A 19,387-nucleotide genomic window follows, 5' to 3' on the forward strand; every position below is an offset into this window, starting at 1 on the left:
GCTTCGTTGGGGCCAAGAACTCAAGTCTAAGCTACATTTAATTTGTTGCCCGACTAGCACGTTATTAATTTACGCCGATTTTTAGCAATCTCACCGCAACAGCTGCGAACGCTTTGGGCCTCGAACTGCGACTGAAATCGAAAGTGAGTGGGCGGGGAATTTAACATTTAATTTTAACACCAACTGAAATGGAAAGAGCAACAGCAATGCGGTAGCAATTGGGACGAAAGCCTTGAGAGCCCGGCTAACAGAGCGCTAACAGCAGCTGGTTATAAAGTTGGCCAATAGGTCAGTTACACTGCAGTGGCCAGAACACAGGACCAGGCATTTGACGCAGCCTCTGGCCAAAATATCAGTTAAATATTAACACGTCCATTAGCAAACACTAAGATAAATTACAAGGATTAAGAATTTGAAGAATACAATACGATTTTCACTTTTCAAAAACTGTTCGGACCTAAAATTAACATCTGGGCAAAAATATATAATATTTAGAAAGGGGTATTAACAATATTATTATTCAAGTGTAAGTAAACGTAAAGCGGCTAAATCATAAACTATTTGTGCTATGCCCTTAAACTTAGAAATGGTAATTTTGTCATAAACCATGTTTTTTTTAGGTACTTCTCGCAATCAATGATAAGTCCCTTGGCACCAAAAACTAACATACCAAACGGCGAAAGTGAAAAAGCCAAACTCGCTGAAAACTTTTTTACTGAGTTTTGGCTGGCTTTTAGGCTTTCTGTTTAGTGTCCATAGCGTTATGACCACAGCTCATGTCATGTCTAACACTACCATCTTAATAGCTAAACTCTATCTTATAATCCTAATTTTAGTAAAACGATTTGATAAATTAAAAAAATATTTTTAAATGTGTTATGTTATGCCAATTTATTTAAATTTCTAAACTTGTTTAAGTAAAAAAACTTGTTATAAAAAAAGCACCTTTAAAGTCAAAAAAAAACATATTTTCTTTTGCATAAACAAAAAAGAATATTACTTGCGGTAATAAAAATATTTAATATTTTAATGAATAAACTTATAAAAACAACCTTTAAAATTTCAGGTATAAAATCCCAACTTTTTAATATGTAAGTTCATGTGTTAAAACTAACATCTTGTTTGACTCAACTAGAGCTGTGGCTCCTCATTGAGGACGACCGGTTCTCCGTCGAGTTTCCGAATGGTGGGCAGCCTCTTGATGCACTCCGCTCGCCAAGACGGTTCGTCCAATCCTTCGGATAGAGGATTCCCAACAACCACTAGATCCTCTAAGGACTCGATCTCGGCAAGGCGATTAAACTCCGACCAGTCCTTGATCAAATTATTGCTGATGTACAGCACCTTTAGGCATTTTAGTCCTGTCAAGCCTTTTATTTTCTCTATGAGATTGTAGCTGAGCCAAAGCTCCTCCAGTGTTTCGGCTACAGCCTCCTGGAAAAATATAAAAATTTAGAGCCCTGAACAAATTTTCCCAAGGGCATTTACCAATCCGGATATCTGTTTGATATAGTTCCTTGATAAAGACAATACTTTCAGACACTTCATACCCGCTAAGCCGAAAATCTTTTCAATCATGTTAGTTGACAAACTGATTCTCCTGAAGTAAAGACAAACAGAAGTGCGGTAACTTACTCAAAAGAACTTAGAACTTTGACAACTCACTCGCACTGCACCAGTGTTCCCAACGTGGCGTCCATTTTCTCGATGGGTGGCCACTGGAATTGCAGATCAATGTTTTTGGCATTCAGGGAGTTTTGCTGCTCCCGCTCCTCCCAGCGCTTCAGGGCCTCCTTAATTGTGGTTGCTTTGGACATGCTGCTGCATCGAAAAACTTTTAACCAATGGACAAGAAAATCGGTGCAAGCCAAACAAACTTCTTCGTTGCCAAGGTAAAACAAGAAAGGAAAAATATCAATAGGGGTAAACTTTGTTTTTGCTCAACACCACAATGAACATTCTTTTCGGATAGTTACGCTTTTATATGAACTATAGTAAAAGTGTGGGAATTATTTTGTGGTACAAGATTTAAACAATATCTAAAAACAACTGCAAAATGGAAAACAAAGAAAGGCGTGTAAAATAATAAATTTAAATTAAATCTATGCAATATTATAATTTTACAACTATTCATACAAATTTATTGACAACTTACATAATTTAAACTTCTCAAGTGAAATTCTCACTGCAATCTTTACTTTTTACGGATCATTACATTAAGAAATTTTCCGCTGATAAGGTCTTCTGCAGTTTTATCTTTTTAAATGTAATTTTTCAATCTGAATCTTGCATTATACCAATATCAGCGTTCTTTGTTAACGATAGCTTTAGCTCCTGAATGTTTTCCCCAAAGAAGAATGCACCGAAGTGTTTTGTAAAAATACAATCATGTATTTAAAAATGTTATATAGGATAAAGATAGATCGCTTAGTTTATACAGAGGAGCGGGCGAGCCCACCAGGTAGAATCACTTAACCAGCCAAGGCCACGCCACTTAACGACGATCCGTCTTGCCGTTTCCACGCTTGCCGGAATACAAATGCTTGGGCATCTTGGTGCCGATGAAGCGATCCGCCTCTCCCTTGAGACCCCTGCTTGTGACCTTCTTGGCAATGTCCCGCTTGGCCATGATCTGTGCCTTCTTGCGGATGGCCAGGTTTTTGATGCCCAGAGAGTCGCGCGACGGCGCCCGCTTCAGTGGCAGACCAGTCTTGCGAACCACGGCCGATGACTCCTTGTCGAGCAGCGGTTGCATAGGCACCTTCTTGGATCCAACGGCTACCTGGCCGCGACGCAGATCCACGACAGACTTGGTGAAATTGGCGTTCTCGCTGCCAGACATATCCACACCCAGGCCCTCCATTGTGGAGACCAGCTTCTGTACGGAACGGTCGCGCACCTTGGGCTGCTTGTTTCTGGGAATAACCGGCTTGTTCTTTCGCGACGACAGACGCTTCTCGTCGCGCAGCTCGAAACGCTTGCCTCGAATTTGCTTGGCCATCTCGCGGATCTCCTTGAGCGTCTCGTCCATTGACATATCGGGCACTGTGTAAATGCCGCTCTCCTCCCGCAGACCCTCCTCGCGCTCCAGCTCCTCCAGCTTCTCGAAAATGTCGGCATCGATGTAGTCGGCAATGTTGTGTCCCTGCCAGAACTCGGGAATAACATCGTAACGCTCGTCCTCGGGAATTTCGCTGTAGTTCTTCTTGAGGTCCAGCGTATAGTCGTCGCCCATCTCCTCCTCGATCTCCTTCTCCAGCTTGCGTTTGCGCTCCGCCTTCTCGGCATTCTGTTGGAGACGGGCCGAAGCCTTTTCTGGGATGCAGGGAGTGCGGAGTTTGTCATCTCGAGGCGCTGGCATGGCCACATGCAGGCGGTTCAAGATGTTGTCCACCTTCTTGGTGCGCATCTTCTGGTCTACACGGTACGATAGCAGACGCTCGCAAGCCTCGGTTTTCACCTCCATGACACCGGTTTCCTGAACGGTGGACATGAGCATCACGGGTATGTTTTTGTCCTCCTGCAGCTTGGTGATGATCTCTCTACGCTCCTCTGGCAAATCCTCGGGTGTAAGAATGTCGATCTTGTTGATGGCCAGGATCAGAGGCTTGTTGGTGAACAGAGGCTTGATGCTCTCGAACAGCTTGACCTGTTCCTCCAAGGAGTGACCGCACTGCTCTGAAATATCCATGAAGTACAGGACGCAGGCGCGCAAATGCGCCAAGGCAGTAATGGCCTGCATTTCGATAACATTGCGTTCCTCCAACGGATGATCCAGGATTCCGGGTGTGTCAATCACCTGCCAGCGGAGGTATTTGTAGTCTGTGTGGCCGACGTACAGGGATTTGGTGGTGAAGGCATAAGGTTGCACCTCCACATCGGCACGTGTGATCTTGTTGATAAACGAGGACTTGCCCACGTTGGGGAAGCCGCAGATGATGATGGTACGCGAATAGGGATCGATGGTGGGCAGACGCGAAAGATGCTGACGCACTTGCTCGAGGTAAGTGAGGTTGGAGGCCTGGCGCTTCATGATGGTGGCCATGCGACCCAGGGCCGCCTTCTTCAGCTGCTTGCAGCGGTACAGCGAATCTCCGTATTTCAGCAGGCGCACATAATCCTTGGCAACGCTATAAATATTAAATGAATAAAATAATTGTGGTCTACATGTTTGTCTGTATCACTCACTTATCCACCAAATGCCTGGCCGTATTAAGCTGACCCAAAGCCAATTTGTAATGATCCTTGTCGTACAGAACGTTCATCAAATCGGCATAGAAGGGATGCACGTCGTCCAACTTGGGAAAGTCCTGAATGATCTGCGACAAACGATCGTGGAAGTTCTGCTGCGTGTACTTCACTTTGCGAGTGTAAAACGCCCGGATTCTGGATATCTTGTAGCCCTTGTGGACCACCGTCGGGGTCTTACGCTGTGTCTTCGACAGCATAATGTCGATAAAGTCCTGCAAGGAAGGTGAAAAAAGAGGATTATTTACATATTGCGCATTTGGTAAACACCTGCAGTGAGGTTATGTATATTTCGGGGACTCCAAGGGGTGCTCCGCTGGACGTGCGCTTCCTGGGACACTTACCTTGGCTGGCGGAACCACCATGATCTTCTTGAAGTTGTACAGACTCATCTTGGCAGGATTTGTTTATTTTCCAAGCGACAAAAGGAAAATAAATGGAGAACCGACAGCAAAAACACCACGCGGTGTCAGCTTCGTATTCCAAAAAGAACCGATTTCTTCACGGAACCAGTTGAGGTTCACATGTGCTTAATAGCGCTGCCACCTTGGCTTCTCTTTCTGATGATGTGGCAGCGTTTCAACTGAAAATGAATGTTTTGACTTAAATGCATTAAGTACGTAATCTTTGTAAAAATTGATTGTTTGAATCCACCATTAATAATAAAAAAGTGAGCATAGATCAAATTTTTAAAACTTTAACTTTTTGCATAAAACAAACCACAAACTAATAGCTAAAAATTTATAAAAAGGAAACCAAATAATCATCTTGGAAGAAGTGAGCCAGTGGGATCTGTTTAAAAGACACGTAGGAACCAAAACAAAACAAAACAATTCCCGGACACAAACAAAATGGATTCGGAAGCTGCGACATCAGAATTTCTCTCCCGAGAGCAAATTATAAAGATCCTTAACGAAACGCCAGGGGGATTTATAAAACCCACGGATCCACCGTCACCAGCCCCACGACCTTTTAAAAAACTAGGAGTTTTGGTGGAAATTGATGAAATCGTGGGCCCCCAAGAAAATACAATGAAATCTGGAGACAACAGATGTAAGGAACAATCGTACTGTTGCGCAGAATGTCGAAGGATGTTGCCCACGGCACATTTACTAGATTTGCACATCACCGAACAGCACGATTTATATTTTGCCGCCAGCGTGGATCGAGGGGATAAGCCAATGTTTTCCTGTTTTCTGGAGGAATGCACTATCAAGTTTCAAACTCCCCGACAGCGCAAGGATCACTGCATTGTAGTGCACAAGTTTCCGGCCAACTATCGATTCGATCAGGGCAAGGATAAAGCCAAAGAAAAGCGTCAACCCAAAAGCAAAGTCAATTCCATGGAGGTGGACGAGGTGCACGATGAAACCAGAAGTCTGCCCTACATAAAGGCCTTTAGTTTTGGCCACCAAACGCACAGGACTTTCTACACTCGCAAGGATAAAAAACCTGGCGAATCACTCGATAATGTGCAATCCATGAAGGATGCTATCAACGATATTCTGGATTAGATTTACACAACTATTTATTTTGCGAATGAAGCATTATCCTGGTACAACTACATTAGTCCGTTAGCGGAAACATTGAAGATCATTTTGCCTTGCCGCTGGGCCTGAAATGAATAAAGTTGAGTTTTTATTGTTGATTCCGGGTCGCCACTCTTCTTCTTCTGGAGGGATTACTTACTTTCCGGTATTAGCATTAATATAGTGGTAAGCCACAACCAACAGAAATAGAAACACGCCAAGGACGTTAGAGAAAATTGCCAATTGCACGTCGGTGATCATTATGGAAAACGCGAAGAGTTCTATAAAAACAAATTGATTGATTAGAATCACATAGGCGAGTGACACGTCATGGGTGCAGGGCGGAAACCGTTGTATTCCTCATTCTTTGCTCCTAAATAAGTTACCAGGAGAGGTGGAACTTCTTTATGATATTTTGGTTACTTAAATAGGCTAATTTGCCTAGCTTAATACAAAAACGTTACCTTTTTCAGCGAAAAAACGAGCCGGTTTTTATTGTGTACAAATATTTCAGCGTGACCGTAGCTATAGAATAAAATTTACACTGGGCTATGTAGTGATGGAAAACGTTACACTTTTCGCCGCATCACAATAAAATATTTAAATTCTTTTATAACTAGTTAATCCTTGCTATAACATATTGATTTTATTTTAAGCGTCTGGGTTCAATTTAAAAACTCCTGAACAAAAAACATCTGATAAACACAGAAAACTTGCATTCTTTGGCATGTAGATAGCAAAGAACTAGTCAGTGATGCCAGACTAAAGAAAAACGTGATTTTTTAGGAATTTAAGGCTTTGCATTTGGGGGGAGAAGTTAACATCTGGCAACTCTGATAATGCTACACAATTTTTTTGCAGACGCATAATTTTCACCGCAAAGCCAGAAAAAAACCTTAAAAAAACGTGTTAAAACGGTGAAAAACGGCAGCTAAACAAGTAAGCTGGAAAAACTACTAAAAATAAGCCATAGAAAGTGAAAGAAAGGCGAAAACAAACGGCAAAAAGCGAGCGGCGGCTTTTGTGAAAAACTCGCCCCCCTTTTCAGCTATTGAATTTTCAACTCGTGCGGGGAGCCAACAAGAAAAGTATAAACCACGAAGACCCGTTATTTATTTTGTAGAAATCAACGAGATGAGCGAATTCCAAACGCAGCAGGCGAGCCTCAGTCAATCCCAAGCCCTTGCGCAGGCCATCCAACGTGCCAAGCAGGTAAGTTCCCCCCCGCAGAAGAGGAAGAACCGGAAGTCCCTATATATACGGATTCCCGTTCCTGCTTTCCGACCAGATTGCGGCCAAGATCCAGCCGAATCAGCCGGGTGGCGCTTCCGTGGGTCCATCGCCACCGGCTTCCGGAGGAGGAGGAGCGCCCAGTTTTAAGCGGCACAACGACGACGGCGACAGTGGCCCCGATTGCAAGCGCTCCTTCGGCAGTCCGGAGTACGGTAATAACAGCTCCAACATGAGCAGCGGCAGTGGGGGAGGCGGTGGTGGTGGAGGAGGAGGTGGAGGCCAAGGCGGTGCCAGCATCTCCCAGGCAATCGCACAAGCCGCAGCCGTTGCCGCTCGACTAGCCGCCTCGGCGGGAACCAGCTGCGAGGAGCAGATCCGACTGCCCGACTCCGTGGCCGGTGCCTTTATGGGTCGCGCCAGCAATGACACCATCACCCACCTCCAGGCGGAGTCAGGGGTCAAGGTGCAGGTAATGCAGGATCAGGATCGTGTGATCATGCTGCGCGGCCAGCGGGATACGGTCACCAAAGGTCGCGAAATGATCCAAAACATGGCCAACCGCGCTGGAGGTGGACAGGTTGAGGTCCTACTGACCATCAACATGCCGCCACCGGGACCCAGTGGCTATCCGGCGTACCAGGAGATCATGATTCCGGGCGCCAAGGTCGGTTTGGTCATCGGCAAGGGCGGCGATACGATCAAACAGTTGCAAGAGAAGACTGGCGCCAAAATGATCATCATCCAGGACGGACCCAACCAGGAGCTAATCAAGCCGCTGCGCATTTCCGGCGAGCCGCAGAAGATCGAGCACGCCAAGCAGATGGTGCTTGACCTGATTGCTCAAAAGGATGCTCAAGCTCAGCAGCAAGGCGGTCGAGGCGTTGGCGGCGGCGGAGGAGGTGGCGGAGGTCCTGGAATGGGTTTCAATAACTTCAACAATGGTAACGGTGGCGAAAGTGTCGAGGTCTTTGTGCCCAAGATTGCCGTGGGCGTGGTCATTGGCAAGGGCGGCGACATGATTCGGAAAATCCAAACCGAGTGCGGCTGCAAGCTCCAGTTCATCCAAGGAAAGAATGACGAGATGGGCGATCGGAGGTGCGTCATTCAGGGCACACGTCAGCAGGTCGAGGATGCCAAGCGCACCATTGACGGACTGATTGAGAATGTGATGGTAAGTTAGCAAACTATTGCTATGAAAAAAAAATACTATGGAAAAAGCAAATCTTATTACTTAGAGAATAATAATAAAAGTTAATGAATGCTCTTATAACTATGCTTAAATGTAATCAGCTAACTTATCAAGATTATTTTTATCATTTATTTTTCATAAACTTCTTTGATTTAAACTCGGCCTTATCCCACTAATTACAACTTTACAGCCAAAAACAAGCTTTAGATAACAACTTCGGTAGTGATTGATGTATATATTTAACATTATGAATATATTTTTTGATGGTAGGGCGAAGAAAATACTTTGTTTTGATTTACAGCTGTCTTTCCATTGACACTTTTTAATTTACTTCTGATTTCATAGCAACGCAATGGAATGAATCGAAATGGCAACGGTGGAGGCGGAGGAGGGCAAGGAGACTCCGGCAACTCCAACTACGGCTATGGATACGGCGTTAACCACGCACAGGGCGGCCGAGAGGAGATTACATTCCTAGTGCCTGCTTCCAAATGTGGAGTAGGTTCCCAAATAAGGCCTACAAAATATGAACTCCTCTTAATGTAAACCCTTCCTCTGCAGATTGTTATTGGTCGAGGGGGCGAGACCATTAAGCTGATCAACCAGCAGTCTGGGGCCCACACAGAAATGGATCGCAATGCCAGCAATCCGCCCAATGAGAAGCTCTTCAAGTCTAAGGGCACCACCGATCAGGTGGAGGCAGCCCGCCAAATGATCTCCGAGAAGATAAACATGGAACTGAATGTCATTTCCCGCAAACCCATTGGTGGTGGCGGTTCGGGCGGTGGTGGCGGAAACTCTGGCGGAGGGCAAAACAACTCACATCACAATCAGCAGCAGGGCGGCTATGGTGGCCCCAATCAAATGCAAGGCGGCGACCCTAATGCGGGCGGAGGCTATCAGCAGCAGCAACAACAGTGGGGTGGACCCTACGGTCAACAAGGATGGGATCCGTCTGGACAGCAGCAACAGCAGCAGCAGATGGCCATGGCCAGTCAAGGTGGAGCCGCTGCGGCGGGGGGAGCAGCTGGTGGACAGGATTACTCGGCACAGTGGATTGAGTACTACAAGTAAGCGAATGAATTTAAAAGAAACCATTAGTTTTATTTCAAGTTTGTGTTTAATTAAACTTAGCTTAAATTAATTTAATATATAATTATATTAATATATTATATATATTCATTTATTATTTAGACAAATGGGTTGCCATCGCGAAGCTGAAATGATTGAGCAGCAAATGAAGGCCAAGCAGGCAGGAGGATCCTCTGGTCCTGTTCAGCAGCAGCCTCAACAGCAACAGCAACCACAGCAACAACCATCACAACAGCAAGGAGGCGCCGGTGGTGCCGGAGGAGCCGACTACAGTGCGCAGTGGGCGGAGTACTACCGCAGTGTGGGCAAGATCGAGGAAGCCGAGGCCATCGAAAAGACGTTAAAGAACAAAGTTCGTTTTCTACATTAATAACCCAACGTTTTTTTTAAATAAGTTAACCCAAAAACTTATTCACTTTAGCCGCAGAATGGAGCCCCTGGTGGCCCTAACAATGCACCCAATCCCAGCGGGCCCAATCCCGGACAGCAACAACCCAATCCTGCTGCGGCGGCAGCAGCGGCTGCTGCAGCGGCAGCCGGCGGATATGGCCAGGGCATGACGCCCAGCCAGTACGCACAATACTCGCAATATTATGCGGCGGCAGCTGCAGCTGGTGGTCAACCGCAGGGAGCGCCTCAGCCCGGCGGAGGTCAAGGCGGTGGTCCACCTGCCGGCTATCCAGGCGGTTATCCGGGAGCTGGCTACGGCGGCTATCCTGGTGCGCCGGGACAACAGCAACAGCAGAAATCGCACAAGAACGACAAACACTGAGGAAGCTCGGAGGGAACGGGATCGGGAGCGGGGAGGAGATGCATGTGGGAGTGGAAACGAACGCCGAAGTGGAAGATGCTGCGGTCGGAGGACGATGCAGGTGCCTTGCATGGGGTGAGTTCGAAAGCCAATACATTCCTTAATATGGGAGCGTTTTTATGTATTTGAATTGAATTGCGACCTTTGAATTTTGCTTTACGTATTATTGCTTACCCATCTGCCTGCCTAATTTTATAAATCCATTTACCTTCTCTACTTTACAAACAATTTCTTACACAATATATTTGGGTCAGAATTTTCCAACTAAGCATATAGAATTTTTATTTTTGATTAGATGGGAAGGGTATAAAAATAAAATAATAAGCAGTAACATAGTTATTTAATTTTGAAATATTTCCAGTGGTATACATTTCTTAAGTACATTATTGTTAAAATTGAATCATGTAGGCTCAATTGGAAAATTTTCTGATCCATTTGCTACAAATTGACTTGTGATATCCTAACCAAATCTTGTTTACCATGCGTAAAACTCTTTGCAGTGATCTATTGTTCTACTATGTCCTATGTCTTTTATCCCCCACAAAACTAGCAAATCAGAACAGAAAAGCAAACGCAAATGATTTTTAATTGCAATAAAATAACAACAGCAAAAGCATCACCCGACAGACAACACACGGCAAAATGGAGGCGGAGATCAGGGGGTACAAAGGAGGAGCCGGATCAATCAGCCAAACAACAATCGGAGAAACATTAACGTTTAGCTTGTGTCGTCGCACTTTTGCATAAATGTAAATTAATATTATTAACACTGTCTATTATTTGGATATTGCCTATAATTTCCCCACTAGCTCGTAAGCAATTTCCCCCGAGAACATAAGTCTATTATTACCTACTATCTATGCATAATCCCAACCGATTGAAAGATAATGCCCTTGCTGTCCATGATCACCACTTGCACAGACACATTTATGAGAAGCCAATTTGACCCGTTTATGGAAGTTTTCTTCGGTTTTTATACCCATCTGCATATATAAATTATTTCATCGTCAATTCAGGCAAATCTAATCCGGGTCAGCCTGAATGATCCGCGCCGCGTGTTTTTCATTCGAAAGACACCTTGGTATAAATTCTCAATTGCAATATCTGAAATTCTACAACGTTAGTAGCATACAACGCCTATATATATACCGCATAAAAAATAACGCAATTTTTTAATACATGAACCCATATTCACTTACTTAGCTTAGCTTAGTTTTACGACAAGTCATTTGAACAAGATCTGATCAACAACTTACACATGATCAACTATGTCTGGTAAGATTTTTAATATTTAATCATACCGTTTATGGAGTTTACTTGATGTGAGGGACTGGTTTAAATGTGTTCTAATTTGGTTGGTCTGACAATTTGCATTACAAATATTTTCACCTTTCAGTTGTGGAGAGCCCATCAAATCATTTTCGTAGTAGTAAGCTGAAACTGAAATTATTTATGATCTACATTCTGATCTATATTTGTAGATTCTTAATTATAAATTTGGTAAAACCATATTTTCAATATTTACTTTTAAACTGACTAACTTATGAGCAGGAGAGTAATCATGTCTAATTTAATATCTATATCATAAAATATGCAAACATAAAGTATGTACTTTCAGAGGCCGCTCTTCAGACCAGTTCATAACAGAATTTCGAAATCAAACCCAAAAATTTTTCACACAAAACAAAACAAACATGAAGAAATACAAACCATATATTGTAAAAGTGTCAAACTTGGTAAGATCGTGTGTTGTTATTACTGTCTATACAATTATATATTGCAAATCAAACAATGAAACTTACCCAAATGAATGTAGGTCTACCATAAATGATAAACATATAATCTTAACTAAGTTTTACGTCTCCCCAAATATCTGATTGTTGCAACAGCAGATGAACCATATTGTAACCGTTGTTCGACTAGGCAGGCTCAGATCGGGACACCGATCCAGATCTTGATCCGTCTGCAGTCGGCAAAGCATTGAATAAACATTTAATATACCGTATAATATACATCCATATACATATTGCCAGCACAAAGCACTTTGGTGTTGTGTGCCCTATTGCGTTTCTATTGATTACATTAATGCCCGCTACTTCCTCTGGGGTAAAGTTTTCTTACTTCTTAACAGTTTTTTTAAGTCAGTCTGTTTTAATTTCCCAGAACTTTTAATACGCAGGCAGTCGCAGTTTAATAAACTATTTTAAATATGCAAAAGATATAACTTAAAACCAGTATAATAAAAGGAACTCTCAAAAATTAGTAGCGGGTATCACATTGTCGGGACTTCGACTGTACCGATCTTAATTGTTATATTGTCAGCTGATTGTTTATTGCCATATTTGAGAATCGTTTATTGAGCGTATTTTCAGAGGTTCTTTGCCTTGGTCGTGGAAGAAATCTTGGGGATCGGGACAGGCTCTTAACTTTTCCCATTCGATGGGTCCATTGACTGCCACATTGGGTATGAGTTGAACCATTGGAGTAACATTTTTATATTAAACTGCACATATATTGTACCCATAATTGATTATCTTGAATATTCTATATACTATTCTGTGAAATTTACATATATATTTCTAAATATTTTCCTAGCGAAAGCAACGATATTTCATTTGCTCAGTGCTGTGTACTTTTAAAATATCGTTTCAAGGTATCATTTGCTTGTTATATGAGCGGTTTACATTGGCCCCCAAGCCGATCCTTTATTTATAATGTTCCATTTTGTGTCTCATATATTGGGTGACTCGTATAATAATAGTGAAAAAGGTCTAGAATTAGGAAATAATCCAAACAATTGAATGAAAATATTTCTATGGCAGTTTGGCAGGGTCTATCTCAATTTTATGTGGTTGTGGGGGAAGTCGTTCTTCATTTTTCTTTCCAGCAAAGGTTTCCGAGATGTCCAGGTGTCTAGCCATCAAGGTAAGTATGACCCTGCCATATATTAGTAGTATGTTCAATAACCCATTACGTTGAACATTTGTTTCGGGTCCAATGTCAAGCCGTTTATTTTGCAATCAAATGATATTTTTGAAATTTATATTTCTGCATACATTTCCATTTATTTGATTTAAATTACGTGCTTTGATCTATTTGCAGGACCAATTGAGAGCAAAGTTCATTCCTTCCCTTGTATTATCTATATTCCATTGATATATCTATATATTTTGGTCCCGAAATTGTCGCAAATGTTTTTTCTTAAAATTTTTTTTATATATATATTAACCACGACGCTTTATTTGTATCAATATATATATATATATTATATCTGAATCATAACCGACTATCTGTGTGTTTCAGCCTTATGTCTGCGTGATAACTTCCAATTACCACCCGGTCAAATCATTGACAGAAATTAGTTTACTTTTCTACTTAAGGTAGATCACAAATCAATTCAATTCAACTAAGTGCATTATAAATAATACTTTTGAAATGTCATATTTATTGAATATATACATTTGCTGAATAAACTTTTCTATCTAACAAAAACTGAATCCATTTTTATTCTGGTTTAAGTCAAGACAGTTTACATTTTTACGGGCCTGTTATATGCTTTAAATACTTTTCGGTCTGCCAAAATACCTCCTGCTTAAAATTTCCAACCCAATCCAGAATTGAAAAAAGATTTGCTTAAGTTGTAGCATTTTATTTCTGATACACTGCATTTTTTTATCCCTTTAGCACTTTGCAGTAAACATTTAAAAATTTAAACAGAAAAGACTGAATAAGAGTATGAAGCTTAGTTTCCAATGTGCGGGGCTAAACAGATTTTCTTCATTTTGAGGATTCGGCAATTCAACATACATCAAGTTATTTTTTTTGATTTTATATTTATTCAAGAGATTACTACAAGAAAACTTACATTGAGAGCGGCTGTGATAATATTCAATAATATTTTGCTGGCAATTTAAACTTGTCCTTCTCATATCCAGTTTCTATTTCTTTCCGTCATTAAAAATTAACATACATCTATTTTTACCTTGTAAATATCTAATATTTTAAATATTAACTTTATTATTTTTTCTCATTCATTTTTCAATGTTCTTTTTGTTTATTTTACTCACTTTTTGTAGTGAGCTTGTCTCTAGTTGCGTTAATTAGCCGAGAAACCTTCCTAATCCTCAAATCACACAGGGGCCCGAGCACTTAGGTTGAACAGGAGTTAGGGGATAAGGGATATCAAAATAGGTTCAAACTAAGTTGGGACGATCTGCTAAGAACTTGAATCAGTAGCTCCGCTTTAGTGTGCCTTAAAATTACTCGCCCAAAAAATACATATTTTACATTGCCAAAAATGTTTGCAATCAAGTAAATTTAAAAGTTTCTTCCATTTTCGAGTGTTTTTGTACTGCTGCCAGTGTGTGAATTTAAGGTATTTAATTCCAAGCCTTTTTCAATTTTCAATTTGCTTTTTGTTTATTATTTCTTGTACCTTAATTTTAAATACATAATTTCTTGTTGAACGTCAAATCAAAATGCACTACAGTTTAGTTTTTAATCGGATTTTTACATTTTTTTTTTGCTTATTTTACACACTTTTTGCAGAGCTGTCGAGAGCACATACCTTCAAGAAAATAGAAAATAATGTGTATGCGTGTGCACTTTTGGACAAATAAAAAGTTATATATACAGATGAATATATATAAGAATGGATACTCTACTGCTGCTGACGTTAGGATTAAGGTAAACTGCAGTTAGGTTTTAGGATAGGAGTACAAATCATATACTTATAGGACAACTACTAAGAGTTACATTTCGCAAACTATGCCCAACGTTGTTTCGTCTGGGCAAACAACTTGCTGACGTTTCTGTCGCGGTTTATTTTGTTATGTTGTTTGTTTGTTTGTTTGTCTACAGGACCTGGACCCTCCCCTTCTTCAAAGTGACTTCATCTCTAAGTGGTTTTATGTCGCAATTAACTGAAAAAGATAACATTTAAAATGTTATAAATGTTGAGAAGCGACACCGATTTGTGGCTTACCGCTTTGACTGTGGCTTTAATGAAGTCTTTTTTGTCGGTTAGATCAAAGTCTGGATATTTAGCATACACCTGCTTGCACACTGTTTTCATGGTAATCTCTTCGAGATTGGCCTTATCCAATATCTCTTTGACATAACCGCGAATTTGTTCATCCTGCAGATATAATCGTTATTAGGGTTTCAAAATCTAGTAATTAAGGGATTACCCACCGTTGGGAATGCCAATTTGCCCTTTTTGGTTAGTGGCTCGTCCTCGTCGGATTCATCTTTGTCATCGACATCATCCTCTTCATCGGACGATTCTTTCTTTGATTTTTTCGATCGACCATCGGCTATGGATAGAAATCATTTTATATACAGATTTGACTTTGGTAGTTTTTGTTTCTTAACATACCCTTTGCAGCTGGTTTTGACTTGTTGTTAGCTTTGCTATTTTTCGCAGGCGTTGTGGGCTTCTTACTCTTTTTGGGACGTTCCTCCTGTAATCAGGATATAAAGGTTGTAATAACTACATCAATAATTAACGTCTTATTGACTTACCTCGCTTTGATCGCTGCCAAACTCGGAAATCTCCTCCTCCTCTTCATCCTCGGAAATATCATCTTCTTCGCTATCAGAGTCCTTCCGCTTTCGTGAAGCTGCTCCCCGCCCTCGACCCCTCCGTCCAGCTGATGCAGGGGCTGCCGGTCGGCCGCGTTTACCAACGGAACCACGTTTACGTTTTGGGACCTGTGGGTTTTGGTGTTTTAATATAGATTATATGGATCATCCGCTAAAATTTAACTGTTAAACTTGCATCACTATCGGCTTCTGAAACTTCAGACTCCTCTTCCTCTTCTGAGTCAGAGTTTCTTCGACGACTTTTGCGTGCCGGACGACCACGACTACCGCGACTTGGACCTTTGCGACCAGCTGCGCCAGCACCACCGCGACCTCCATCAGAATCCGAGTTGGCGGAGGGATTGTACTACGACAAAAAATATTAGTCATCTCTTTCTTGCTTTTGGGAATAGGATCTTACATCTGAGCCGGACTCCGAGTCATCATTACGTCTTCTCTTGGGCACCGCCACTTTCTGCTCGCTTTCTTCAGAGCTAGAGAAATCTACATAGGCGGACATTTCTGAAAGTTAAACCGCATTAAAGGTTAGATGATGGATGATTCGTTAAGTAAAAACTCACTTTTTCCTGCCGTGGATCGCCTTGGACGTCCGGTGGAGTTGCGTGCCGAGCCTCTGCCAGCGGCGCTACTCGACTTTCCGCTCTTGCGCTTCTTGTCATCTTCGCTAGGCGGATCCTCCTCATCCTCGTCCACATCCTCATCATCAGGATCTTCCTCCTCCTCATCACCCTGCTCCAAGCAGAGCGATTCGTCGGGTTCCATTAGGAATTTGAGCACACGTAGGCAAGTCTCGTTCTTGCTGCCTTTGCGATCGAGGGTAAGGATCTCACAGATGCTGCGCAGACCCTTGTTGTCCACTTTTTTGATGGCCTCCAGTTTTTTGTTGTACTCCGAAGAATCCTTGGCAAATTCAAATCCGGCAAATGAACGCAAGTTCTTCTTCACCACATTGTTCTTGCCCTGGGCACCAAAACAGATCTGGAAAATAGAATTAAGTTGAATCAACACTTTTAAAGTTTTAAATTCTGTAAAGCTTACAGCATGCAAGGTCTGCAGACCATCAACTCGAGTCTTGTTGATGTTCTCGTTGATCCGATCGATCTCGGCCAGAGCCACAACATTTTCATCGTCTTCTGCAACCTCGTTGTTCTTGTCCAAGCCATCGTTTTCATCTCCATCAGCATCATCGCCATCCTCATCGTCCTCGTCCTCCTCATCGTCGTCCTCATCCTTGGCCACCTTGCCGTTTTTGGCCTTCGGTTCCGGTTTCTTGGCCTTTTCCGCTCCGGACTTTGGTTTGGCCTCATCTGTGGCATCCTTTTTCTTTTCCTCTGCTTCTGGCTTTGATTTTTTCTTCTCACTTTCTGCATCGCTTGCCTTATCATCGTCTTCCTCCGGCTCATCTCCATCCTCCGTATTCTCCTCTTCCTTCTCAGAGTCGTCCTCCTTTTTAGTATCCTTACTATTGGATTTCTTCACAGCGGGCGAGGGGGACTTCTCCTTTTTGTCCGCTGTGCACATAAAATAAAGTTTTGTTAAGTCAAGTCAGGGCTAAAATTGGAAGGACTGATTCTAATTGAATTGAAAAATATATAGTTTTTTGGTTAAAAAATAAATAAAAAAATTTATTTTTGTAAATGTATGTAGTCCTTGTAAAACAATCGAGTTTTACCAATCAAAGTTTACATTAAATTATATTGTTAAATATGTACATCCACCTCATGAAACATTGCAACTCTTTAAAACTGTAAGATAAAATAAAAGATTATCTTCAACCTTGGGAAGTTCAATGCTAAGTTTTGGGAGCGCAAAGAACTATGAATATTGAAGTTTTACTGTACCTAGGCGTTAACTACGCAGAAACCCATTTAAAGGATTAAGCATGAACAATAGCCAAGGAAATACGAAAAAACCTAAAAAACTTCGAATGATATAATAGTTTTTTTGTCAAACACTAATTCTTTGGCCGGAGAGGGATTTGAACCGCATGCCTAAGAAACATAATAAACAACAAGAAACGACGCTTCAGCCCGCAGCGCCATAAGGCAACTCTCCCAACAAGTAGCCGAAACCCAACTAGAAGTCAAGTGGGAGAGACAGAGAGAGGGACAGCTTTCTCGAAAAGAGAGCGAGTCACCAAGTCGGCGCGTTTTTTGAAACGCGCGCAAAATTCATTTTATGATTTTTGTTTTTCTCTCTCGTTCTTCACACACACACTGACAAGTTTTTGCTTTTATTTACCTGCATCCGATTCGGGATTTGAAACTACCGTTGAGTTTCCTTTCGTTTTTTTATCAACGACGTCATCAGTGGCAGCGGCGTCGACTTCAGTAGCGGTAGGGGGTTCAGCTGCATCTTTGGGCCCCGCCGGTCCCCCTCGGTTTTCGCCTCCCCCGCTGCACCCGTTGCATTTTCCACCTCGCTTACCTTATCGGCGGCATTTTCTTTGGTTGCCGTTTCTGCCGCTTTGTTAGCATCCTTTCGATAGCATGGCGAAAACATGGAAATATACAAAGTCACAATTGGATTACACTTATAAATTTTTTGGCGGCCACTACCATGGATTTTCGGTGCGCTTTTTTTTAATCGCAATATGATTGTGTGGTTCTTCGCCGAGTTTGTGTATGCGTGTCTTCTTCGCCGAACAAAACGAAAGAGCGAGCGAGAGAGGGAGAGCAACGTGAGAGAGGCGATAGAAAAAACAACATTGCAAATCTATGAGGCGCACACAATCGCACTAGTCGTCCCGCTCGCACCCGCTGCTTGCGCTATCTCGGACCACAACGACGCCATGTTTATACACACAAACGAACGGCGGGAGAGAACCGATAGTCGGATAGTTGCCTCGCGGAGAATTTGTTGCGCTCTATTTACACACAAAACACGATGGCAATTCCGCCGTTTTTAATTCGCCCAGCCGGCAAATACTTTCCGACACTTTTTCCAATATTTTTCACCTATTTACGTACCATATTTCTAATGGTTTTTTTGTTTTTCCGTCAGCCGACACACATTCAATCTGGTAACTAGAAGAGGTGTCACAATCGATAGTATCGCAGACAACAAGCACTAAAAAATGTCAATCCGAATACAGGGTGCTCTTTAAGTGATTCGTTTTGGCGGGCTTGTTATTTGAGTTCTTATGTAATATCCTAAATTGTTAGTGCTTTATATTAACTGACTAGAGGGCCTGTGTCCGCTTCGCTGGTCAACACAATTTAACAACATAAAAGTCAATGTTGCAACATTTTTCAAATATATGAAAGTATAGAAAGATGGTTATTTAACACTTTTCCAGTTTGACTTCTCCACTTGCGCAGCACAATCCAGCCGTTTCTCTTTTAAACTTTAACGCACTGCAATATCGGTATATAGTCGCCATTGGTCCAATATCATTATCACTGTATTTCGCAGTGGGGTCATATTGGAATGCCAAGCGATTGAATGATGTCAGTGATCTCCATGAGCCCATTTGTCTTTCTTCGCTTAAGTTTTGTGAATATACTTGTTGGTGGCTTGGATGTCTGCGGCCAATGTTTGCACGTCGTCCTCTAAGCATTTCGGACTATGGACAGAGCGGTGAATTTATCCTCAAATGCACCATCCACATAATTTTCACAGTTCAACTTAAATTGAATAAAAATTTTTTTTTTTTTAACAATTTCACAGTGAACACAAAAA

At 42.0% G+C, this 19,387-nt stretch overlaps 6 protein-coding genes across 7 annotated transcripts; 2 read left to right on the forward strand and 4 right to left on the reverse strand.

Moving 5' to 3' along the window:
- Window positions 1-1,131: 1,131 nt before the first annotated feature.
- Window positions 1,132-1,818, reverse strand: LOC108090324 (dynein axonemal light chain 1). The gene is made up of 3 exons (XM_017188936.1): window positions 1,666-1,818; window positions 1,489-1,600; window positions 1,132-1,434 (listed from the first exon to the last, which is right to left on the reverse strand). Exons 1-3 carry the CDS (start codon window positions 1,815-1,817, stop codon window positions 1,132-1,134), a joined length of 567 nt encoding a protein of 188 aa, XP_017044425.1. The 5' UTR covers window position 1,818.
- A 550-nt stretch (window positions 1,819-2,368) lies between these two features.
- On the reverse strand, window positions 2,369-4,755 carry LOC108090501 (nucleolar GTP-binding protein 1). Its single transcript, XM_017189218.2, has 3 exons — window positions 4,593-4,755; window positions 4,189-4,463; window positions 2,369-4,130 (listed from the first exon to the last, which is right to left on the reverse strand). Exons 1-3 carry the CDS (start codon window positions 4,638-4,640, stop codon window positions 2,495-2,497), a joined length of 1,959 nt encoding a protein of 652 aa, XP_017044707.1. The 5' UTR covers window positions 4,641-4,755; the 3' UTR covers window positions 2,369-2,494.
- Window positions 4,756-4,846: 91 nt separating this feature from the next.
- LOC108090502 (protein lethal(2)k10201) lies at window positions 4,847-5,896 on the forward strand. Its single transcript, XM_017189219.2, has 2 exons — window positions 4,847-4,918; window positions 5,000-5,896. The coding sequence occupies exon 2, from the start codon at window positions 5,100-5,102 to the stop codon at window positions 5,760-5,762; it is 663 nt and encodes a 220-aa protein (XP_017044708.1). The 5' UTR covers window positions 4,847-4,918; window positions 5,000-5,099; the 3' UTR covers window positions 5,763-5,896.
- Window positions 5,759-6,376, reverse strand: LOC108090503 (dolichyl-diphosphooligosaccharide--protein glycosyltransferase subunit 4). The gene is made up of 3 exons (XM_017189220.1): window positions 6,242-6,376; window positions 5,938-6,058; window positions 5,759-5,863 (listed from the first exon to the last, which is right to left on the reverse strand). The coding sequence occupies exons 2-3, from the start codon at window positions 6,036-6,038 to the stop codon at window positions 5,842-5,844; spliced, it is 123 nt and encodes a 40-aa protein (XP_017044709.1). The 5' UTR covers window positions 6,039-6,058; window positions 6,242-6,376; the 3' UTR covers window positions 5,759-5,841.
- A 228-nt stretch (window positions 6,377-6,604) lies between these two features.
- On the forward strand, window positions 6,605-12,107 carry LOC108090426 (far upstream element-binding protein 3). Of its 2 annotated transcripts, none has more exons than XM_017189095.2 (8): window positions 6,605-6,716; window positions 6,901-6,989; window positions 7,066-8,181; window positions 8,545-8,697; window positions 8,761-9,269; window positions 9,394-9,643; window positions 9,713-10,177; window positions 10,603-12,107. In XM_017189095.2, the coding sequence occupies exons 2-7, from the start codon at window positions 6,912-6,914 to the stop codon at window positions 10,061-10,063; spliced, it is 2,457 nt and encodes an 818-aa protein (XP_017044584.1). In that variant the 5' UTR covers window positions 6,605-6,716; window positions 6,901-6,911; the 3' UTR covers window positions 10,064-10,177; window positions 10,603-12,107. The 2 variants fall into 2 exon arrangements, with proteins under 2 accessions (XP_017044584.1, XP_017044585.1); XM_017189096.2 differs by having other exon boundaries at window positions 10,653-12,107.
- Window positions 12,108-14,494: 2,387 nt separating this feature from the next.
- Window positions 14,495-18,768, reverse strand: LOC108090427 (protein DEK). The gene is given in 12 exon segments (XM_017189098.2): window positions 14,495-15,024; window positions 15,087-15,239; window positions 15,296-15,417; window positions 15,480-15,564; window positions 15,626-15,814; window positions 15,882-16,052; window positions 16,107-16,207; window positions 16,267-16,684; window positions 16,745-17,217; window positions 17,948-18,073; window positions 18,076-18,184; window positions 18,676-18,768. Coding segments are annotated over 12 exon segments (1,965 nt in total). The 5' UTR covers window positions 18,679-18,768; the 3' UTR covers window positions 14,495-15,009.
- Between the last annotated feature and the right edge of the window lie 619 nt (window positions 18,769-19,387).

The sequence above is a fragment of the Drosophila ficusphila genome, unplaced genomic scaffold (assembly GCF_018152265.1).
Source record: "Drosophila ficusphila isolate 14025-0441.05 unplaced genomic scaffold, ASM1815226v1 contig_414, whole genome shotgun sequence".
Classification (NCBI taxonomy): Eukaryota; Metazoa; Arthropoda; class Insecta; order Diptera; family Drosophilidae; genus Drosophila; species Drosophila ficusphila.